The following is a 24,876-nucleotide window of genomic DNA, read 5'->3' on the forward strand; positions in this document are numbered from 1 at the left end:
CTGCTGATTTTGCTCTTCTTGGGACCTCCTTCAATTTTCCTTTGCCAATGCTTTATTGAGATGAGGTCTTCCTATGCAGGATTACTTTCTGATTACTGCATACATGAGGTTTCTTTGCCCTGATCTCTGGATTTCTGGTGTTACATCAGAAAGTATTTGTATGTTTTTTTATTACCTAGAAGGGCTCTTTCCAAAGTGGTGATGCTTCCTTCCTCTCTATTGCAGTATTTCTACCAGTGATCTGGGGCTGCTTCACACTTGGGCTTATACAATTTCTTGGATTGTATCAATTGATTCAATTGATTTGTTTCTCCTCATTCACAATTCCACAGGCAAGGAGGGTGGTGGGGGTAATTTTTCCAAAGTGGGTGCCTTTTCCTAAGGCCAAATATAATCTTATTACATAAAACTGAGGAGTAACCTCCAAAAGGAAAATTTGTTTCTACAGTGTTAAACAGCACTGTGTACATCCAATCAAAAGAGGTGATTCTCCTACTTTTCTTAGTGTTGATGTGATCTTATCTCAGATACTGCATACATCTCCCCATTATAAAAAGGCTATGTACACCTTTAAAAATGCCCAGAGGAGGTCAGCAAAGCAGGTTCGGGCAGATGGCACATGCTGTGTGAAGAGGCTAAGGGCAATGGGCTGTGTGGCCTTGGAGGCCAAGAGTTGACCTCACTAATCCCTGCAGTATCATGACAGAAGAGGAGAAGGGGGTTCAAGGCTCTGTTCCTGGGAACAGTGGCAGAATGGGAATGGCACAGAACAGTGCCAGCGATGGATTGGAATGGACAATAGGAAAAGGTTCTGAAACCTTTCAGGTTTCAGGATGTTCCATGCTGGTTCAAGAGGTCTATCAATAATGCCTTTACAAATGTGCTTTAATTTTCAGCCCTGAAGCAGATAGGCAGTTGGACTTGGTGATCTTTGTAGGTGCTTTTCAAACTTAAAAATATATTCAATTCCATGCAGTATTTTCATTCCAGGAAAGAAATTTCTGTGCCAGGAACAAACGACAGGATGGGCAAAATCCTCCCAGTAAGATATTAGGTAGCCACTACTCTGTTTTTACTGGGAAAAGAGTGCAATTGAAGCAGACCTTGGCATTCATGAAATACACAGAATTACTGTCTTGACTTCTATTAACTAAGAGGGCCACCTCCAAATTTCACCTCAGTCAAAAGCTGAAATTGCCCTTTCTTACAGGTGGAGTTGCAAGACATTCTTTTAAAACAGCTTTCATGTCCTGAGACAAACAGCAAAGTGCAAAATGTTACTACATTCCTACCAAACATTTCATTATTAATTAATAAATTTATTTAATTAACAAGTAAAAGTGAACTGCAGCAGTAAAGCTTTTATGTTGCTCTTCCACGTTATTTTCGCATTATGCCATTTTCTGATATTGTTTTACAGAATCACAGAATTGTAGGGGTTGGAAGGGACCTCCAGAGATCATTGAGTCAACCCCCCTTTCTGCCTCCAAGATATAATTAACAGCACAAATCAGAAGGCTGATCTTATGTAGAGATACAAGAGGTTAAGTGAATGGGACATTTTCATAGAATAATAGAATCATAAAACATCCTGTGTTGGAAGGAACCCACAAGGATCACCAAGTCAGACTCCTGGCTTCAAACGGGACCACTAAAATTCAAACCCCATGTCTGAGAGCAAACACTTCTAGAACTGGCAGATCAGTGCTGTGACCACTGCACAGGGGAGTGCCCGACCACACTCTGGAGAAGAAACTTTTCCTAATACCCAACTTGACCCTGCCATTCAAGCATCTCTGCTCTTGAAGGAATCAACAGGTCTTCCCAGTGTAGTCATCTACAAATTTTGTATGTAATTAAGACCTGTATGCAAGTAATTTATGAAAACTTTAAAGAGAACTGGCACTGAAAGGAAGCCCTTCGGATCCTTGCTAATGACCAGTCACTGGACCAATGTAACATGAGTTACTGTAACTCTTTGACCCAAACTGTTGGCCAATTTCTCACCCATCACATGTTCATGTCTAGCTTTATGCTGGATATACCATTCAGAAGAGTGCAAAACTTTGCTGAAATCCAGAAAGATTACCTACATTGGTCAACATGTCACAAAAGGAAAGTAAGTTTGTTAAACAAAACTTTGTCTTCGTGAATGTGTGCTGTCTGTGAGTAATGACTTCATTGTCTTTCGGGAGTTTTTCAGTTAACTTCCAGAATAATATCCATATCTTTACCAGGCACTGAAATGAGACTGAGAGGCCTGTAGCGGTCAGGATTTTTTGCATCTGTTGTCCTAAATGTTTATTTCTCCATTTGGAACAGTTTGAACATTTTCTGTAGTGCTTGGAAATTGCATTTCCCACAGAATTCTCCCAGAGAAATTGGCTGCTCATGGCTTGGACCACTGTATGTCTTACTGGGTGAAGAACTGGTTCGATGCCTGGAATCAAAGAGTCATAGCGAAAAACGATTAGTGCAATTGGTGGAGAGTCACCAGTAATGTTTCTCAGAGATCTTTTCAAAGGTCCAGTTTAATATTTTTATCAACTCTCTAGATGACGGAATTGAGGGATCCTTGCTAAGCTTAGAGATGATGTTAAGCTAGGAAGGAAAATCAATTTGTTTAAGGGTAGAAAGACTCTACAGAGGGATTTAGGTAGGCTAAATCAATGAGTTGAGTGCTATTACATGACATTCAACGAAGTCAAGTGCCAGGGACCCAGGTCTTTGACTTGGGTCACAATAACTGCATGGAGCAGTACAGGCTTGGGGAAAATGACTGGAAAATTGCCATGACTGGACATTAAGAATTTCTTCACAGAGTTAAATGAAGTGGTGGTGCTCCCATTCCTTAACGTGTGTACGAGATGTTTGAGTGTGGTGTTAAGCAATGTAGCTTAGCAGTGGGACTCGGTCAGCTTGATGACTGGATTTGGTGATCTTGAATGTTTCTTCCAACATAGATGGTTCCATGACTCTAAGATTCTATCTGTTAAGTGACCATATGTGAAAATGCATCATCACATTTTCACTTGAAACAACTGCTTGATTTTCATGCCCAATAAAGAGACATTGATGTCTTTTTTTAATGTTCAGCTTTGAAATGTTCCTCTGTTTTGAAAAAAATATCTTGTTAAGCTCTTCACTCCCCGCCCTCAAAGCAGTACAAAGTATTTCAAGTCTACTTGTGGAAATGATGTCTGATATAATTCCCTCTTAAAGCTAATTGAATTTTAATGGCAGTGCATCTAGTCTTCAGTACTTACAGATTCATGAAACAGTCTTCAATACTTTAAAAATGCACTGAACTTCCAGAGCCAGATACAAAGTTTGCTTTCAGAAGTGCCAATGGTCTGAAGCATACAGAAGAACAAGTCTCAGAAAGAATAACTAGATCAAAAGTTGCATCAACTACCGAGTTTCCCTCATATCATTGCAGGAAACATTAGTATTTGGTAAAGAGATCTGAAGAATGATGATGTGGAAACTGAATCCTGATGGAATTCCTCCTGATACAGTCCACCAGAAAAGAGTGAGACAATATCACACCTTCCACATTAATTGCCTGCACGTCTCTGAGCATTTCCAGAGTCTTAAAAGCAGTGGAATCACCAGGATGTAGACATTCTACCTTATACTTTGGTGACAAACTTTCCCATTAATGTTTGCCAGGCATCTGAAAACTTGTGCTGCCCAGAAGCCAGATGGAGCATTATTGGGGAATTATTATTCTGTGCCACCTTAACGAGCCAATTTGCAGTTTCTTACTGAGAAATCCTACAGTGTTACAATTAGCCTGCATAACTCTTTTTCATTTTCATGCTTCTCATCGCTACATTTTGTTTTTGTGTGTTCATATTTAAATTGAGATGGAAGCATCAAATTCAGTCCTGGGCAGCCTGACAGTTCTGAGGTCTAGCTGGTTCAGGATGTTGTGGCTTGGTGGTCATTTTTGGGCATAAGATGTTAAAAAGTATTAGGTTTTTTTGTTGTTTGCTTTTTGTTTTTGAAGATGCCAAGATGCATCACTGTGAACTCCTTCTCCCCTACTCTGATTTGCAGGGCAGGTTACCATTTTTGATCACACACACACACACACACAAAAAAAAAAAAAAAAAAAAAAAAAAAAAAAAAAAAAAAAAGTTTTCATGTTTCCAAGCTCTGAACCGGATACTTGAAAATAAACACAAATAAATTAATCTGCTTAAATCAATGTTTCAGCTAAAACAAGAAGGCTTCTTGGAAAAAAAAAAAAAAGAAAGAAAGAAAAAGAGGTTTGTTCCAGCAAAGCCTCTCTTAATTTTCCAGGCCTGTGTGGGGGCTGAAGACTGACTGTTCCCTGGAAAGCATAATATCTATGCTGAGATCAAACAACTGCTGGGTGGCAGCTGCAGCAGAAAAGAACCTCCTGGGGAGAAGCAGAAGTATCCTCCCTCTTGCTATACATCCACATTTACCTTACTTTGTGTGGAAGTGGAAAGAGTCATTGCTAGCAAGTCAAAACATCAGGGACCTTCTTTAGAAGTTACTTGACTATACTTACATACTTATGTAGTACATTGATGAAGTTCATTATAAGTAAAAGTAGGGCTCTGAAACATTGCAGGGAGCAAGCAGAGGACTGGGAAAAAGTTACAGTTAGAAAAAGAAGAGCAGTAATAAAAGAAGGAGGATTTTGGCTGCTGTAGCTTAAAGAAGATATTTAATTTTCAGTCTACAGTACAAGATTGATGAGTGAAGCACAGGATCTCTATCTTTAATCCGAAGGAAGAGAACACTTTCATATTTGTTTCTTTTGAGAAGAACAACCAAAGAAGTGGCATACCTTGTGGATTTAAATATTTAATGAGTGCTACCATAGTGTGGTGACTGTCTTATGTAAGCATGAGGGCAGGCCAGAAGGGAGGACAATAAGCATATCTAAAGGCAGTATCATTGCCTTCATAGAGAGAAGTAGAGGCACCCTGGAATTCAGTGCTGGGGCCATCTTTGTGATTGCACAGCTCCCCTGGATGGGGCTGAGAGGTGTGTGGCGCTGCCTGGGTGCTCAAAATGCTACAACCTTCCTTTCTGCTATTGTCATCACTCTTCATGTCTATGCTTAGCATACTAGATGTCTTTCTCAGTCTGTGATGCTACTCCACATCCTTTAACAGGTAGTCTGCCTGAATATCGGCATGGCACTGCATTGGAGTGGATCATGGGGTGTTTTGTCTCAAATCTTGTCTACAGTACCAGTTTATAATAGGAGCTCAAGTGTGATGCCTCTTAGAGACAAAGGGAAAAGCTTTCTCTCTAGGGAATCAGCAGGCACTATTTTTTTTCCTAAAGTTCACATTGGGATAGTTGATGAAATAGGGAGGCAATTCATGGAGACAGGAGTTATGTACTCTAGCACAACAGTGAGGATAATGTAAGCAGTGAAGATAAGGCCTTTGATAAGGCCTTCTTTCTCTCCAAATTAAAATGAAATGAATTTGACAAGTGGATTGTTCGGCAGACAAGGATCTGGTTGTGTGAACATACCCAGGGAGTGGTGGTCAGTACCTGTGTCTGGATGAAGATCACTGACAAGTGGCATCCCAGAGGGATCAGTACTGGGACCAGTGCTTTTTAGCATCTTCATCAATGATATCAACAGTGGGATCGAGTGCACCTTCAGAAAGTTTTTGGATGACATCAAGCTGCGTGGTGTGGTCAACATGCCCAAGGCATGGGATGTCATCCAGAGATACCTAAACAGGCTCAAGTAGCAGATCTAGAAGTTCCTCATGAGGTTCAACCAATCCAAGTGCATGGTCTACACCACCAATTGTAGGGTCTCTGTCAACACCCTCTATTAGTACATGCTGGGAAATTTAAGGACAGAGAACAGCCCCCTGAAAAGGACCTGGGGGTACTAGTGGATGGCAGATGGACATGAGCCAGCAACATGCCCTCACAGCCCTGAAAGCCAATAGTACTCTGGGCAGCATGAAAAGATGTGTGATCAGCTGAGAGAGGCAGGTGATCCTGTCCCTCTGCTCTGCACTGGTGAGGCCTCACATGGAGTACTGCATGCAGATTTAAAGTCCTCAGCAGAGGAGAGATATAGACCTGCTTGAGTGTGTCCAGCAAAGAGCCACAGAAATGATCCCAGGGATGAAACACCTCTCCTACGAGAACAGGCTGAGAGAGCTGGGACTGCTCAGCCTGGAGAAGAAAAGACTCTGGGGAGACCTGATGGGGTTCTTTTAAGAAAGAAAGCGACAGAGTCTTTATCAGGGTCACTTGTGATAGGATAAGGGGAAATAATTTCATACTAAAATTAGGGAGATTTAGATTGATACAATGAAGAAGTTTTTTACAGTCAAGGTGGTGAAGCACTGGAACCCAAAGAGATGGTGGATGCCCTGTCTCTGGAGATAGTTGAGGTCAGGCTGGAGAGCTCTGAGCGCCTGATCCAGCTGTAGGTGCTTTCTTTCATTGTGGGTTAATTGGACTAGATGGCCTTTAAGGGTCCCTTCCAACTCAAGCAATTCTATAAGAAAATGACAAATGTGTGGGTGTGAAAAATTAAGAAAACATGAGGGGTCTGAAGTGATTCCCCAGAACCTAATCAGAGACTGTGAAAATTATGAGACATGGTAGATCATGGATTATGGATTATGATTGAAGTGAAAGTATAGCAAGAAGTTGTCCCCATCTCGGTCTCTTAGCACTGAATGCTCTGTAAGCACTATTGAGAAGGCATGCAAAAACAGCAGTGAGAAAGACCCTGACACTGCCTTTTTCAAATGCATCAAGCATGGTATGTGCAAGTCTGGCAGCTATGGTGCCCTCTACGGATATATTAAAATATGACACCTGCAAAATACCACATCCAGCTTCCGATGTGGTCAGAATTAACTTTTCAGTGCAGAATTCAGCTCTCAGAGTCTCCCCAGCAGATTTTAAATCCAGGAAAGAGGGTGACTTGCGCTACATGCCGTCAGCCCATCTCACTGGTGCTATTAATTTTTTCTTAATGTAAATGCATTCATGCTCCTAAGCTTTCCTAACCTGCCTTTTTTTCCTGACAGGACAGATACATGCTATGCAGAACACAGGGCTCATGATTCCTCTGGGAGAGACATTACTTGTGTTCTTGCTTGGATTTGTTTTGGTCATCTATTTTTTCCTAATCCAAAATAAAACCATACAGGCTGGACATATCCAAACATTGGGCATTATTTACTTAGATCTGTATTTGTCTTCAAATAAAGGAAACTCACCAAGATTGAGAGGTGCCAGATTTAGAAGAAATGTATGAAGTAAAATGTGGATCACTTAGCTGCAGACCGAGCACCCTGCCTGCTGCAGAGCATGAGGGAACCCAAACAGAACCATAGCAGCAGGGATCCCCTCTGCTGTGCCCTTTAACTCCTTGTCTGCCCACTGCAGTGCTGGGCTGCAGTCAGCCTTCCACAATGCTTTGCATGTAGGAAGGCCAGTCTTTCAAAGACCAGAAAGTTTTGGTTTTTTTTGTCCGTGAAGAAGCTGAGAACAGTAAAATATTTCCAAATCTGAACTGAAAAATTCACTTGTAATGCTCCATGGTCCCTCTTTCTATGAAGCTGGTTAATGTTTTAATTTGAAATTTAAGAATGATTGAGTAAAAAAATATTTTGAGAGAAAAAAAATGTTTTGATAATGAGGCATATTACTGAGAAGCCCTCAAAGGAGAAACATTCTATATATTTTTTTCAGTTCCTTTCAAATTTAATTTTGGCTTGCTTTATATTTGTTAAATATGCCTCTATTTCAAAGCTGGAAAATGTTGTAGTTCTGATGGGATTTCATCTTGTTTTCTTTCATTCCCAGCAAAACCTGTAGAAAGGAAAGGTTAAGACTAAAGACTGTTTAAACTGTTGGCAGTCAGAGGCTACAAGATTTCCTGAGCTTTAGAAATCTGATGGAGAGAGAAGAGAAAGAATCCAACTCTTAAACTTGACCCCTTTAAATCTTCCCAAAGCTGTTCTACTACATCAAGTGGCAGAAAGTAGAAAAGGAGGAAAGTGGAGAACAAAGATCTATTGAAAATGCAAAGAGTAAAGAGTAATTCAAGCTGTATTGAGAGCTTTGAACATTTTTTATTCACTAAGAAAAAAAAAAAAGTTAAACAAAACCACCAATCTGACACGAAATCAAAATCCATCCCATTACCTCTTGACAGTGAAAGATCCTAAACATTAAAAACAAAAAACAACTACAACAAATGACTGGAAGACATTGGGGTTTGCATTTAGCTTTGCTCTCACTTCCAGAGTAGAAATTCCATTAAAAGTATTGAATGGGCCAAGTACAGCAGTAACTTCACATACCAACAAGTATGACAAACCAAATGTTTTCTTCTATTTCTCCACAGTCTTTCTTTGTTACCTGATGCAATGGAGCAGAACTTGTGTATTTACTCCTGCTAGTAAGGCGTAACGACATGAGGGGCATTCATTGTCATTACTGGAGCCCTGACCTAAGACACACAATTGTGGAAGCTGCCTGTTGGTCATGAGGGATCACCGCTGAGCCTTTACAGGCTGGCTTAGGTACTTTATGAACATTTTCTATTCTAGCATTTCTTCAATGCTAGAAAAGATTCAATTCAATTCTTCACCAAGCCACAGTGAAACTTCAGATAACACCCTTCACAGAACCTAAGCCTGCTCTGTGCTTCTGGAAGCGAGGAGCAAGGAAACGAGGCCCAATTGCCATTGCTAAAAGACAGATGCTGCTTTCGGACTTTTTTCTGCAGCACAGTTACCAGCACAGCTGCCAGCAAGGGCACTCCAGGTGGTTCCGAGCAGGGCCCCCCAACATGCAGGGAAAACCCAAGGGCAGCACAGGGCCATGGCAGCACCACAAGCTGCGCACCCCTCCACTCAATGCCTCCTGCAGGATGCAGTGTAACAAAATGGGCTCTTCCCACTTGCGGGAAGCTCACACAACTGTTGTTCTTCAGCGGATGAAATCACAGGTGTCCTTTCAAACAGTGAATATTGCTGAGTAAGTGATTTCTCATTGGTTGTTTGTGCGTCAATTTTCATACTGTTTTACTTCTCCTGAAAACCAACAACCATTGGGAGTAGCTTGGCAAAAGCAGGCATTCACTGCAGCACACTACACACATGCACATTCGCACACAGAGACGTTCCTGCGCTCTAAAAGAAACCATTAGCTGCATTCCTGATCCCCTGCCATGTCAAAGCACTGCCCCAACGACACTCAGCGGACTGCACAGCCCGCGGATTTATGGGTATCTGGCGCGAAGAACTGCCCCGCACCCGCTGCCCACTCGCAGAGCTCGACAGGGCGGCTCCACGCTCGCCGGACCCTGCGGGCGCTACGTGCCCTTATCAGCCCCGCTCCCCGGCTCCCACGCGTGACCGTGACCCGCGCGGACGGGCGCGGACGGCTCTGAGCTCTCCGCAGGCGCGCGGGGGACAGAGCGCCGAGCGGCAGGAGGCCGGGTCTTGCTTCCCTTTCTCTGCTGGCAGAGAGGAGCCGCCGCCGTACCGCGGGCAGCCGGCGCCCGGCGTGAGAAGGCGCCGGGACGGCTGAGCACGCCCGCCCGCTGGGGCCGGAGCGGAGGGAGGAAGAAGGCGGAGAGACTTCCTTCTCGTCCTCCTCCTCCTCTTTCCCCCCCGGAGGAGAGTCGGCTCTTCCCGCAAAGCCTGGCTGGGGCTGCCGCTGCTGAACCCCCGCCCAGAGGGATGATGCCGGTGCCCGCCCGCCCCGCGCCCCACAGCGCGTCACCGCCCCCTCGACCCCCGCCCGGCGCCGGGAGAGCGGCCCCGCTGTGCCCCGAGCGGGGAGCGCCGCGGAGTAGCCCCCGCCGCGCGGTCGATGGGCGGCCCCCGCCGCCGCCTCCTGCCCGCCCCCGCCTCCTCCCCTCCGCCGCCCCCCGCCCCCTCCGCCACCTCCTTCCCTGCTGCTGAGGCCGCCGCCGCCGCCTCCCCCTCGGCTCCCTGCCTCCTCCCGGCGCCCCCCCGGAGCCACGCTCGCCCCCGCCCCGCGCCCGCCATGAACGGCGGCGGCGGCGCCGCTCGCTTCCCGCCGCCCCCCGCCACCCTTCGCCCGCCGCCGCCGCCGCCGCCTCTCCGTGGGCCGAGCCCGCCGGAGCCGGGAGCGCGCAGCCAGGGCCGGGGCGGCCACGCCGGCCACGGCTCTCCCCGCGCTGCCCCGGGCTCCAGGGGCCCGCCGCCAGGTGAGCGGGGCGGGCGGCGCCGGGAGGGGCGGCGCGACACGGCTCGGCTGCGGGCCCGCAGCGGGGCTGCCGTCCCCGGGGCGGGGGGCGCAGCGGGACGGGGCGGGGCGGGGCGGAGGGCGGAGCTGCCGCCGGGGGCGGTGGAGCGGCTGGCGAGCCCGAGAGTCTGGCCCGCGCCCTCTGGGGCTCGCTACGCCCGTTGGTCGCGGTGCGGTGTTCGGGAGTGTGGCGAACCGGGCGCAGCTCCGAAGTGCTCCCAGAGTCGCTCTGCCCGCGTGGGAGCTGCTGCCCCTGGCCGCGGGATCGCTCGGCGCGGGCGCGATCCTTGGCCGGCGTCGGGACTTTGCGGAGATTCCCGCACGCTCCGTTTGAAGCATCGGGACTGGGACGGCTCCTCGTTAATGCAGCGAGAATTACATTGTGTGTGCATGAATAGTCAGAAAGCGATAGAGGACGTGGCACCTCTCTTTGGGTCCGGTGGTGAAGAAGTGAGATATCTAATCAGTCCAGCAGCTCATTTCTAGTGGTGCTAGTGTCTTGGGGAGCTGCTTGGGTGATTCGCAGGAATGTGCAGCAACGGTGTTTACAATGATGGCAGTCTTAAGTGCAGTGGATTCTGCGAGTGAGTTCCTCTGGAAATCGTTGTTTGGTGGTGTGTTAAAGGGTTATCATACAGAAATGCAAGTCAGAACTTGACTATGTGTGTTTAAGTTGTATCACGTAGCTCAAAAACAACTTTCCCTATGCATTGAGACCATATAGTGCATGCAGATATTTGGTCCCTGCTCTCTAGCTTTGTGGGCCTTCCATGTAAAGTGTTTAGGAGAAGGTGATCATTAGGATATATGTGATAACCAAACAGAGATTTCACCTGGAGGATTCCAACTTTTTTGTTTAAAATTGCTTGGATGTCCCTGATTTGGATGATAGCCTAATCCTAAAGCCTGATCCCAAAGCCTCTCTCAGCCATCCCACACTGTTATCCCATAAACAAATGTCCTTGAGCACTGCTGCTGGGAGGTGTGAGCTTCTTCATCTCCAGTCAATCAGAAATTCCTGGTGGAGGAAGGAAATGTAACTCGGCATACAGTGATTCCATCGCAGCCCTCATGTCCCCTTGCTGTGAGATGGCAGAGTGGTTACGTTTCTCTTTCCAGAATAAGAAAGGAGTTTTGAGGTTTGTGCTCCAGTTTTGGTGTTTGCCCACAGTTGACTGCACACTCTTTGCTGGAGGAGTCAGAACCACTTTGCTCAAAATCATTTCTTCAGAGCTTTTGCAGAAGAGTTGGGTAGTGAAGTTTTTACACTGCACTTAAGTCGCAGTAGTGGATGAGTGTTTGATGTTCATCGTGATTTCAAAGATGTGTCAAATGTTTCCATGCAGTACGATCTCTGACTCACCTTCTGTTCTTAAGGTAATGATTTACAGACAAATGCAGGAGATTTGTAGTCTGCAGGTGAGAAATGTTTGCACCTTTGTCTCCAAAGGGAATGGCTGTTGTTCTGAGTTTGTGAACCTCTGCCTGCTTCGTTTCAACACTGCCACCAGGGAAAAAAAGAGATGCACCAAACTGCAGGATCAGGGCTGAGCATGGCTTGTTCTGCTGAGCACTTTACTCATCTTGGTCTTGAAAGCAGTGGTCTCCCCTTGGCATTCCTAATTTTATTTATTTATTTATTTATTTATTTATTTATTTATTTATTTTATGGTGGGGGGGAAAAAAGCCAAAAATTCAAAACTGTACTTTCATGAACTGGTCCTCAAGCACTAAGGGCTAGTGATCTCACCATAACTTACAAGCAAAATTGAGGGAACTTGCTGTTTTGTTGGTTTTTTTTCCTACTAGCAGGACAAATGTTGATGTCTGGTTTTCCCTTTTGTTGCTTCATTATGCTTTTGTATTTCTCCCTGACTGTGTGTGTCAACAGAAGGGAAGGTCTCTATTTATGACCATCAAATTAGTGAAAGGAAATTGGACGAGAAAACACCGCACGAAGAGCCTATTCCCTGTTTTGTTCAGGAAATTGATCCTGATCTTAAGCGGCACTTCATCTTCAGCACAGCGCTGTGCTCCTGCTGGGATGTGTGTGACTCCTCAGGGAGGAGGGGGAGCAGCACAGCAGCATGGCAGCTGCAGGAACTTCCAGACCTCGGCAGATCCACCGAGTGTGAGGATCTGTGCTGTTGCTCTGCTCTTCTGGTGCCTCTCGAGAGGCAGCTTTGGAACTTGCAACATACTTAACACTAGAGATACGTGATGTCTAAGCTGCATAAGCAGCTGCTCTCTTCTGGATCCCACCTGGCAAGCTTTGCTAATGTTAAGGTTGCTTTTACTCCATGCGTTGCAAATTCTTTAGTTAGAACCACGTTAAAACTAAAAATAATGTTTGATACACACGAGGCCAAGTCTGATCAGAAAACATTGCTAGAAGGAGTAACAGGGGACGCGTATTTAGGGCAAAAACTCAGCACCTCCCAAATCTTTCATTTTGGAGAAACTGGAGCAGTTGGCAAAGGGTTGGTGCCAGTTTTCCAACAGAAGCAAACCCGCAGTGCCTGAGTAATGGGCTTGTTGGTGAAAGCAGCCCTGCTGCAACCCATGTGGAGCAGCGCTGCCAGCACCCTGTGCAGCTAGGAGGGCTCAGTGCCCTCAGCATTCACCTGCATGCAGTGTGCTGTGTCTGCTGCTGTGCACCGTGGCTGCAGAGGTTGGGAAGAGAATTGACAGAGTCCTGATCATAGAATCATAAATCATAGAATTGCTCTGGTTGGAAAAGACCTTAAAGATCACCAAGTCCAACTGCAACCTAACCAGATTACCCTAACAACCCTCCACTAAATCTGAGTACCACATCCAGACAGCTTTTAAACACATCCAATGATGGTGACTCAACCACCTCCCTGGGGAATCTGTTCCAGTGCTTTACAAGCCTTTCAGTAAAGAAATGTTTCCTGATATCCAACCTAAACTTACCCCGGCACAACTTGAGGCTATTTCCCCTCATACTGTCACCTGTCACCAGTGAGAAGAAACCAACCCTGCTGGTCACTGGATGTGCTCAAAAGACACCTGTCTTAAGTGCCATGTTAATTCCTTTTCCCCTGGAGGCAAAAAGGTAAAGTGAATATGCAGTTCTTTAAATTGCAGTATTAAAAACACTGAGTAACTACCTTATCTTTGCTTAACTGACTTATTTCATCTATCAAATAGGAAGGAGCAGAGGAATGAAAAATTTCAACTTGTCTCAATGTTACAAAACTCTTTCACCCTAGGAAGAAGACCAAAGATACACTTTTAGTTCTGAAGTGCATGCTTTTCTTTGGAGCATCTACTTATGGAATAATTTGTTTTCTGTTTGGTCCAATCTGTTATAGTAGCAGTTGTGGTCAGTATTGGTGGGAGCTGTGTGGCCTTGTGGAACTGATCTGCCAGATGTCAGAGGGGCTGAGGGCATGGGGACCCATGTGAAAACGGAGCTGTGGTGTGGCTGGCAGCTGGCTCATTTTGCAAACTCACCTGTCTTCTGTTAACTGAAAGTTGTGCCCAGAAAGCAGGCAAGAGATTATCTGTGTCTTCCTTTATCCTTCCTTCAGTTTGCCAGCACTAAATTAAAGGTGAATTCAGGTCAAAAGGGAAATTGTTAGATTGGAGTGTGGTGTATGACTGGTGACAAACACTTCTCTCTGTTGATTTTTTTGCTGGTGTCAGTCCACAGGCATTAGTGAAGATGACGAGGATTTGCAGCTGAAAAGCAATTCAGGTCTAACACTTGTGCAGTTTCTACTAGGGTCTGTCTCATTTTGTAACTGACAGACGCAGCTCAGTTCATCACTAATAACTGATAGTCGATAATTCTGTGTACTGTACTGTCCCAACTCAGAGAGATAAATGTCATAACAGTTCTCTCTTTTATCTGCATGATTTTTCTTTATCTTAATGGCAGTGCTACAACACTTACCTTTCCATGTCCATGGCAAATCCCAGCACATGGCTATTTGAGCCTTGAACTGCTTCTTTCCAAGATTCTGAAGAAAAACATAAGAAAGGGGCGTATTTTGTACTCTTACTGCATCACACAGATTTATGCTTTAGGACAGGTGCAAAGACTGGCATTCTGTGATAGAAATTTCACAGACATGTGCAGAGAAGAATTCTTACCTTCTCACAGAAAAAAGTTTAAAATGAGGAGTGCTTCATAAGAATAATGCTAAACATGTCTGAGCTTTGCAAATCCTTGGAGGAAAGAAAAATAATGCTCAATTTGAGAAACAAAGCAAAACAAACCACGAGAACTATGTATTGCATTTTTATGTTTGTTTTAGCTTTTTAGCTGCTTATGCAGCTTTTTTTTTTTTTTTTTTTTTTTTTTTTTTAACCACCGCATTTGCTGGCAAAATGAAATCCACACGTGTACAGAATCTTTTCAAGCCAAGATTGGTGGGTTTGCTTTTGTTTTTTACGAAGATGGAATTTAAAGCTTTTTCAGCCAATGAGCACTGCAGCTTTTTCTCTTAGTTTTTGCACCTTGTGTATTTCAAGTGGTCCATCACATCATCACATGGTATCTGCTTCTTATCAGAAGTTCAGACAAAAACATGACATCTAAATCTGGGGGTTGCCAGAGTGAGAGTTTGAGGCAGCATATGAGTGAACTAACAAGGATGAATGAGGACTGCTGAAGTGCCAGAGAGCACCTGAAAAAGTTTGGACTGAGAACTCCCTTTGCACAAGTAGTCTGATAGGATGGTGCTGCTTTTTTGACTTTGATTTTCTGGGATTGTCTCTTTGTTTTTGTTGTGGTTTAGATTTTATTTTTAATATGTTCTGGTTGCATTCTTTTGTACTTTCTTTGAAACTTTTTTTTTTCTTCTTTGTGTATGTGAAGTGTAATAATAAGTAATCACTTGGACGCTAGTCAGGAAACATTTTTCGTACTTGAGGGGGAGAACATTGTTGTTCTTTGTGGTCTGATGAATTAAGATAAAATTTTCTTTTTGAAGTTATTTGATGTGTAATGTAGAGCAAAGAAAGAACACTTCACTTTAAGGAAAGACCAGGAAATTGTTTTTGACTTAGTAAATCGTAATTTTTTTAAGAAGTGTTTTGGACAAGCACAGTGTGTGGCATGTCAGTTTCCTGGGCTTCTCACAGGCATGTGTGTGCCTCAAACACTTCTCCCTGGATCTTCCCCTATGGAGAGACTGGCATTGCAGCTCTGACCCCCAGCACTCCTTTCTACAGGAAAGTGCTAGAGGCTTATGTTTATGATCTGCTTGGTTTCTTGCTTGTGAAGATTCGTCTCTTGGGCATGTGTATGCTTCTGCTTTTATTATGAGCACGTGCAGCCCATTGCAGGATCTAAACTGCATTTTCTTTTTTTTCTCTTTTTTTTTCTTTTTTTTTTTTTTTTTTTTTTTTGTGTGTGTGTGTGTGTGTGTGTGTGCCTACAGGTCTACATTTTCAAGTGTTTTTTATTCTCCTTCACATAACCTGTTCATGTGCCTATTTTTGGAGCTGGACTTCTATAGATCTTCTGTTTTGCATTGCTTTTCACTTTTCACGAGTCGATCCAGCAGCAAGCCACATGGGAGTAAGTTTCCATTCTTGTGGAAGGAGTTTTTATGCTGATTAAGTAATAGGAGATCACTGAGCCTTTGGCACTGAAGCCCTGGACATCTGTGATCCTTGTGGTTTGTATGTGGTTTAGGACAAAGTTCCTGAAGTGTGTATGGCATGACATGAAAACTGCTTTTGCAGATGATTTTAGGTCTGGAGCAGTTCCAGAAATTCTTCATGATTTTTGGAGGCATAGGAGTATATATTTATAGCCATTGCAATGAGAAGTGTATTGAAAATAAGAAATCTGTGACTGTGCTTATGAAATAGCAAAGGAGCTAACCATGGTACATTCAGCATATTTCGAAGGAGTGGGAGTGAGGGATATACTTGATGCTGTTCTTGGTGGGTGTCTGTTGGAGTTGGACTTAAAAAGTCAGAGAGAAAAACCAAGAAAAATGTTCACTTCTAAATTAGAACAAATACATATGTTTAAAACATTGAGTCTTTTGTGTCCAGAGGGTCTTTCACTTGCTGTGTAGTATTTTGGTGATCATCCATTATGCTAAGCCACGGACATGCATACATAAGCCCTTGCTTAAACCAATAATCTGCAACAGTTCTGGATTAAGGAGATGTTAAAAGAACCTCTCCCCTCTCTTTTTTTCTGATTTTAAATGAGGTCTTATGATGGAAGAAATTTGGTGATGCTAAACAACCCTCAATCTGTCTACTGAATCATGTGCATTCTGAAACCTGCACCAGAGTTCTCAAGAGAAGATATTTAGGCAGTCTCTAAATTCATGGTATACTGATTTTTTTGCTACTTTGATATCTTTTTTTCTTTCTCTTTCTCTTTTTCTTTATTTTCTTTATTTTCTTTTTTTTTTAACCTTTCTTTTCTACAGTAAGCTACCAAAAGTGATAATGAAGAAGGATTTCAGCATTAAGGAAAAATATATTAAAGGACTTGCTGTATTTTAGCTGTTTTTATTAAAAGGGAGATAGTGAATATGAGGAATTAGGGAAGAGTTATGAGAAGGGTAAATATTACAGGAGTGATGTAACAACCGTGACTAGTATGGAGTCACTTACAGACTTGAAAAAAACGCTCCCGTTATTGAGCAACACATGTGTCTGGTGCTACAGCAGTCCTCTAGCTAGTTCACAGATTGTAGAGTCACAAAATGGTTTGGATTGGAAGGGACCTTGAAGACCAACCTGATTTTGACCTCCCTGCTGTGTGTTGCCAGGGTCCCATCTAGCCTGGCCTTGAACACCTCCAGGGATGGGGTACCCACATCTTCTCTGGGCAAAGATGACACCAAGCTGTGGGGACCACAGTCATTGAGCTGGAAGACAGGTGTGCTGCTCAGAGGCAACTTTACTCGCTGGAGAAAAGGGAACCTCATGGCAGTCAACAAAAGCAAGTGTGAAGTCTTGCAGAGGAGTTGATTGACTCCAAGGAAATGGAGGGGCTGCAGGGCCCCCTGCAGGGGCTGCAGGCTGCAACATGTGCATTAAGAGGAGAGGAGGGGGGGACTATGTTCATTCAGCCTGGAGGAAAGATGTCTCAGGGGAGATCTAAGCGCCTTTGCTCAAGTGAAGACAGAAAAGAGAGACCAGACTCCTGCAGACTGGCAGGATGAGAGGCTGGCACGCTTCTTACCCAAACGCTCAAAAAAAACCCCCCAAAAAAACAAAAAACCCACAACCAAAACTGATTTGGATATAGATGCTTTTGAGAAAAGCATAAATAGCTGTTTGTATTTAAATCAGTGCTGAAAGTAGAGCTTTCTGGTTGATGTACAAACGTCTGTTTTCTTCTCACTGACAAAAGCATGAACCTCTCATTTTGTTTACTGTTATTGTTGTAGGGGATCTTGGTCTTCACTGTCATACTTGGGTACACTTTCTCAGGTGTCAGCTAAATGAATAAAGAAATTTGTTACTAAGTAATGGAACACGGGGAATTTTTGTTATTGTCTTCAAGGTGTACTAGTGAAATCAGTGAAAAAAAGAAGTGTAGAAGTAATTTGCTGACATAGTTTTGTATTCATCTATTAGCCTTTACATATTCAGTATTTGTGATGTAGTGGCTCTACGAGCACGCAAATCATCCATGATGTTTTTTTAGGGAACATGGCATGAACTATTCTGTCAGTAACACACAGGAGCACAGCAGAAATGGAGCAAAGAGCAAAAATTCTGGTATGTGACCTCCGCTGGCTGCTTTCTCATGTAAGTATAGAGAAGTCTTTCAGCATAAAGCTGCCGTGTTGCTCTTTTAGTCCTGTTTCTGTGTAAATACCCACTTAAGTTGTTTGGTGGAGACTTCTGAACCTTCACAAAACTTGTAAGAAGTCAGTAGTCAAATGGCTTATGAAATACTGTTCCCCTGCACTGTGATGGGTGGCAGTGCCATCCCATCAGGCCTACAGCAGGCAGCAGGCCTATGGTTTGCTTCTAGACAGTAGTGTGGAACTTCAGGGCAGGGGAAGCTAAGGAGATTGCGAAGAATTGCAAGGACTTAGGGAGAAGCTGAGTTATTGTGGAGTGAGAGCACAGAAATACAGAACAAAAATCCATGGAAACCAGGCTTTGTTGGTTCAGCTGTTCATGTAACAACTGATTTTGTCTTAAGATCAATCTTAGAACTTAGTGTTGAATAGAATTGAAAAAGTTATAGTTGCCCAATATTGTTATGGATTGTTTAATGTGGATTAGCTGCGCAGCCAACTGTGTCCCTTGTTCACCAGCTGCACAGAGGCTGTGTGGCAAGGGTAAGTGAGGCCAAAAGGGGAAACCAACGTTCTGTGGAGTTCTTCAGTCTCTAGGCTGGGGCAAAAGTGATCTTAAAGCATTTTAAAGCAAAGGCTTCTGCCATTTGTACTACAGATTTTCTTTTACATTGTGTTTCTCTGTCAGATTTTTGTTTGTCTTGGTACATCTTTTGGATAATATGTTTTTTGTTTGGGGCTGAGAGGAACTACATTCCAGATAGCTTACTTCTTCCTTAACTTAGTGTTTCTCTCTCTTCTGCTGCTTTACCCTTCTGGCCTTTTTCAAGTATAGTGGTGACAAACAGGGCAGTGGCCAATGTCTAATTTTCTGCATCAAAAAGCAAGACAATAAATCACTGTAGCATTGTACAAGACAGGCTTTGCTTTCAAGGCACTGTGTCTTAGTTTTGGAGACCTTTTACATCTGCAGGGATATGCAAGTTTAGGGGAATAGTCAAACAAAAAGATATCAAAATGGTTTTCCAGACAACTGTTTTTAACTTTGAAGTTCTAGGATTTTACGTACACTGTAGACAGCCATAGGTGCAAATCCTCAGATACAGTTAATGCTTACTGCAGTTAAGCTGATATTGTTGAACCTGTCTGCCTAGAGGCTTTGGTATTGTCTGACATCTTTGGAGTAACTCTGTAGGTTTTGTCACTGCTATAAAGTTTCATGATGTTAATTTAATGAGTGCAGCTAAAGTGACAAATATGCTATTCTCAAAGAGTAATGTGGCTTTAAATTGCTCATTCTGGGAGAGTTCATCCTGTTCTGAGAAACAGGATAAGCCACTGATGAGAACATCTTGACCTGTTAACACCAGTGCTCTTAAGTTATGGGCATGGTGTACCTGGAGCTTCACTGCTCAAGGAGTACTTCTCTGTTCTTTTGTGTGGAATGCCAACTCATAAGTGTTCAAAATTTGAAGTTACTAATGGCTACATTTTGTGTTGAAAATAAATTTCCAGCCATTCAGGAAGCATGTGGAACCTTTCTGGAATGCTCAAGCTTCTTCATCCTGCAGCCCCTGTGATGATGAACTTACGAGATGGTTTCCTAAAAAATATTTGTTGGGTTTTTGTTAGTTTGTTTTTGTTTATCTTGCTTTGCTTAACTTCTTCTGTTATGGCTTTGGTGCCACTTGTGTCCAAAAATGACAAGTCATAGTGTTACCTGAGTTGATATCCTGTCTCCCCAGGCTTTTCTTCTAGCTTCTGCTCCTTCCCTATTTAATTAAGCTTCTCCTTTTCAAGGCTACTGCTAAATTTGAACAAATTTCAAATTTTAATAAAAATGCTTTGGTGGGCTGAGCCACGCCTGTTGCTTACTACTGTGTCCATCATTCTATGTCACACTAGAAGCAACATGGGCATGGGAGACATGGTGTAGCAGTGGGAACATCCACGCCTATGGATGTCTGCTTTTTCAAGGCTGTCCTGAGATACTGATGGAAAGTATAGTTATCAGGCTAAGGCTGAAAAACCATCTCTGGGAGACACATTCCTGATGTGATTCTGAGTTCTGGTAAACAAAAGACTATGTTGTGCAACTACTTGGAGTCTCTGTGAGCAGTCTGTACTAAAACTCTGGCAAATCTGGACTTAGAACTTTGTATTTATGATGTCAATATAGAAGATTTTTATATGTGAAGGAAACTGCTATGGTTTTGAATATATGTATTGTGAAAGGAAGGGGAAGTTGATTTTGTCGAGTGTATATGTTAAAAGGAAATCTAGCAATTTGATGTCTGATTGTGTCTGAACTCCTGGCATTTTGCTCTCGATGTAGCATATTGTGTAGTGAGAAATGAAGTTCTTGGTTTACTCCCTTTCCCATGCAATGCAGATGTTTCCTTCCAGAAAATGCTGTGAAACAGAAGAGATGTAGGCAGATTTTCAGGATTGGATTTGCTCTGCTGTCCGCAGAAGAGCAGACACAATTCTCCTCATAATCAAGAGCACTCACTTTTCAAGTCAAATGTCATGTGTTGATTTAACTGTTTATGCCTGCATTAACGGAAGTATGTGTTCTTATACACCATTTCCAAGCCTGTACTTGGAAAGAGGAAGGCAGAGGCAGAAGAGATATTTCCTATAGACTTCTAGAAGTCTACAGGAGCTGAACTGTGTTACACGAGGGGACCTACTGGAAAGTCTCCTCTAGCTTTTGGATATTGCTCTAAGGCTTTTGAGGTAGGAGCTACTGTGAGTAAATGGTAGTGCTCTGAAAGGAAGATGGATGTCTCACAAATCAAACTGTTGTTACCCATTCAAATTCTCCTTTAAATATACCTTTCTGTTCAAAATTCTGTATTTTCTCACTTGTTTTTATTGCTGTTATTAGTGTATTGATGCTCTTGAGGAAGGGTTGGGACTTCAAAACATTCACAGCGTCTTAAGTTCTAGCCATATTTTTTTTTGCCTCGCATCTTTTCAGTTGTTCACTTGATAGTGCGGACAAGCGCTCTGAGCGCGCAGGAATGCCCATAGGCAGGCACCCAAACTCACTCTCTCCAGTGTATAAAACAGTGATCTCTTAAAGATCTTACGGTTTATCAGTTGTTACTTCTTTGCATCGATGCGTTATTTAAATTGTGAAAAGAGGTATTGCTAGGGAGGAGACGGCTTTGCGGCATCCCGGATTTGTGTGCTCACTTCATTGTAAATACTTATGAAACTATATGCAATATCCAACTCTGCTATGTGATGAGTTGCTGCTGAGGCTGGTTGACTTGGCTACAGAGCTATTTCTCTTTCTGTTCTGCACACTACTTCATGAGATTTTTGCTCTGACTCAAATATTAAAAGTAAACTAGAGCACTGTATGTAAGTTTTTAAATCTGTGTATGTGCATTGCTCCTAAATGTTTGAGCCCTTTGTTACGCCCTCATTAAAAATAAAAGAGGTAATGTATTCAGTCGTGTAGAGGTAACAGCAGTCCCAATCAGAAGGACTTAGTCACTTAAAATAACGGCTTCAGTTGAGTAAAATTGCAATGATTTTCTTGTATGATTGAAGTCTTCCTGTGTCTAGTAGAGTTTGAACTAAAGTTGGTATTTTTGCTGTTAAGCTGCTAGATGTACAACTGAAAACTACTGAGCTATGCAGATATGTCACAGGTACTGGCTGACATGCATCTGTGTTGCTGCTTTTGCTTTCAGATGTTACCATCAGTATCAGTTGGCGCACAAGGAGCTATGGTAATGGGAGTATTTGGGAGAGCTGGGTCTTGTGTACTTGAGAAAGGTAAGAGTGTGATGGGGCTTGGGGATACATGATGGAACAGAGAGTGAGTGACAATTAGCGAGGAAAATGAGCTACGCAGATAACTAAAGAGTTGAAAATATGAGCAGATAAGGACCAGCAACTGCAGAGAAGGAAACAGTGAGAAATCCATTAGAAAGAAAAGTGAGCTGAGTATTTCCATAGCCCCATACTGTATTAGGAGATATGAAAAAAATTCCATAGTGCGAGTACAGTTCCCTTATGCAGAATGTAAAATAATAAAAGCTGTGGAAACTGAAGTGTGCAGAATAAGGGTTATCATGTGCAGTGCTTTATTGTGGCCTGTAGTATACAGACTTGGAATTATGATGACCAGTGCAGGCAAACCTTGTCTGTCTGTATGTGCTTGTCTCTTTGTTGGCTGCACAAGGAATTTAAGCTTGTAATTTTTAAATAATTCTAAGACAGATGCTGGAGGAAACACAGCTAATTTCCATGGGGTGTCCTGTGGCTAGATGAGATATATGTAAAGCCGAGTTCGTTGTGTTGTGTGTGATTACTGAATGATGATTTATGCCATTTGCTTCCTAGAGAAGCTGTACAGCTAAAAAGGGTAATGTAGTTGATCCCAAAGGGAGGTGTTTCTGGCCTCTTCATGCTGTACTTACATCTGAAATGGAAAATGAGTTGCCCTTATTTTAAATAAAGACATTTGTGTACTCAGAAGAATGTAGAAAAGGACTGTGAATCCTACTGAGGCTCTTTAGATTAGTCACTAGCCAGAAATCTTAGGATTTCTATATACATGTGAATTTGCCATGGGTGGGAAAATCTGGAACTGTAAAGAAAATGAAATAACCACATTCAAAAAGAAATGCAAACCAAAACTGTTTGAAGTTTGACAGATCCTTGAAGATTGAGATATTGTGCCTTTTGCTTATGGCTTGGGGGATTTGAGAATTGTAACTTTTCCCCAGGCTTAAAGAAAATTTTTCTGTTTTTGTTTTGTTTTTCACACAGTAGACAAAAGCCTCCTGCAAGTGCTACAAAGAAATAATCTGGCTTTATACACGGAATGCAAGTGGTGGAATTCAGTCTGATATATGATTTGCAACTTATGAGTGACCTGATATTCTGTCACTTTACAAAATTGCTGCACTTTGTCTATTTTACTGTAAATGCAGCACATGGATTTCTGTGTGCATTTTCTAAGAACATTTTAAGTGAATTAGATCTAACCAGTCACTGTCTTGTTGTCAAACACTTAGAGTTGTGATATTCAGAATAAACTTCATACAAAAGTCATGTCCATCTGGAGGACAGAAGGAGCTTTGTTACGGGTTTTCATGTCAGAACACAGGTCACCCAGATGGCTGGCAAGAGCTGAGAGTAATAATCTTTGCTCATCAGTGAAACTGTCTCTCTAGAAGTGTGTGTGGCATTTCTGCATGAGGAGGAATGGGAAATGACTTCTGTCCTTGTGTTTGTAGAAAGGTACTCCTTTTCAAGGGGCATTTGGTTCGCAAAGCAGAAAGGAATGGTTAAGACCTTTTGTTTTTGCAAGGATCAGCTGTGGTTGCTTTAGGTAACACTGATGTGTGCTATGGTGAAAATCTGCCACTGTTTCAAGCCATGTGAAGTCATATCATAGCTTATCCAGGATATTAGTATCTTTTGAAGAAAACTTTATGAAGCACATTTTTCACTGAAATGAGTCCTCAATGGTGTGAGGTGTTTTCATAAGCTCTGGGGTAACTGATTCCTCCAGGAGGCTATTACTTTGATGATGGACTGTCTTCACAGTAAAGAACACTGTCTGCATCTATTTCAATATTAGGCAATCTCTTTCTTCAGATTGAGCATGGGGCTCTGTTGAGCAAAACAGAGGAGGAAGGTGAAATCAGGATGTGCTGCCAGAGCTTTTTTCTTCTTCTTTTAATCTTGGAATGTTTGACTGAAATCATTTGCGTTAAGGCAGCTAAGGCTGGCTTTGGTCTTGTTAGGTAGGGTTAGTAAAACATTTGTCTTCTTTTCTGTGCTTTTTCTGTAGTTTGCATTGTTAAACTCTGAATCACATGTCCACCCCTTTATTAACCATCTGGAAATAGTGTAAAGATCGTCATGAAAATTAACCCAGTTTCTAAGACTGCAAATTTGTGCTCACTTAAGCTGCAGCTGGAGCAGCAGAAGAAGCTGCCCATTACCCAGCTTCTGTCCACCTGTCCTAAGCAGGATGAACACTGACATTAGATGTTAACTGAGGTAAATCTTTGTCTGCGTTCACAGGGCATTCTTACTGATGCATACCTGTGATATGTGGGGCAGGTTGGAAGCGTTTCCCTCAGTGTTAGCACTGCCCTAGAATGTGATCAAGAAATGGCGCAAAGACCTTGCAACCAGTTGTCAACCTACCTGATGACTTCTAGGCGGCATTTGTTTTTGCCTGCATTTGTCCATGGGACCTACTGAGTAAATTATGAGATGCCCTGAGTAACAGAGGAGGGTTGATAGCTACTACGAAGTTGAATATAGAAATGTATTTTTTAATAATCTGAAAGATGATCTGCTGTAACTAGTAGTGCCTTTGTGTAGTTGTTAGGGTGCCGTTAGCATATACAGATTACATTTCAGACAGATTCACAAAGTAAATTAGAGTTTTGCAAAAATGTTAACGACACTTGTTTATATTTTGTGTGGTAGGGAAATATGTGTTTATTCACTATGTAGATATAGTAGAGAGAGAGAGACAGCATCAGTGATGGGAGAGAAAGAGAGAGAGTAATTGTCAGCAATTCCTTGCAGCTCTATAGGAATGCAAAGTGAATGAAAAACAGTGTTTAAAATTACTGCACAGATGGAATGATCTCAATGTGCGGATAATGTTTCTCTGAATTATACCTTCATTCATGTGATTCAGTTTGTGCATGAATCAAAGTCTGTCCCTACTGTTTGAGTAATCCTCACTGTTCAGAAGGCTGATGCTGGAGCCCTATAGCTGTGCAGATAGCGATCCTTCCTGCCTCACCCCAACAGTGCAGCAAACCACAAACCGGCAGACATCAGCCTTGGATGCCGAGTATAATTA

At 43.0% G+C, this 24,876-nt stretch overlaps 1 protein-coding gene across 2 annotated transcripts in view; it reads left to right on the forward strand.

The window, feature by feature from the left end:
- The first annotated feature begins 10,203 nt into the window (after positions 1-10,203).
- Positions 10,204-24,876, forward strand: part of RNF38 (ring finger protein 38) — an 89,886-nt gene continuing 75,213 nt past the window's right edge. The window contains exon 1 of one of the 2 annotated variants that reach the window (XM_052701184.1): positions 10,204-10,222. Coding sequence is in view for 1 of the 2 variants with exons in the window: in XM_052701182.1 (XP_052557142.1) it covers positions 21,764-21,812 (49 nt within the window). In the remaining variant the exon portion in view is untranslated. Of the gene's footprint in view, positions 10,223-21,752; positions 21,813-24,876 lie in introns of those variants that run through there. The other variant, XM_052701182.1, reaches the window with a different exon arrangement.

Source organism: Tympanuchus pallidicinctus, unplaced genomic scaffold (assembly GCF_026119805.1).
Source record: "Tympanuchus pallidicinctus isolate F22 unplaced genomic scaffold, pur_lepc_1.0 scaffold4, whole genome shotgun sequence".
Taxonomy (NCBI): Eukaryota; Metazoa; Chordata; class Aves; order Galliformes; family Phasianidae; genus Tympanuchus; species Tympanuchus pallidicinctus.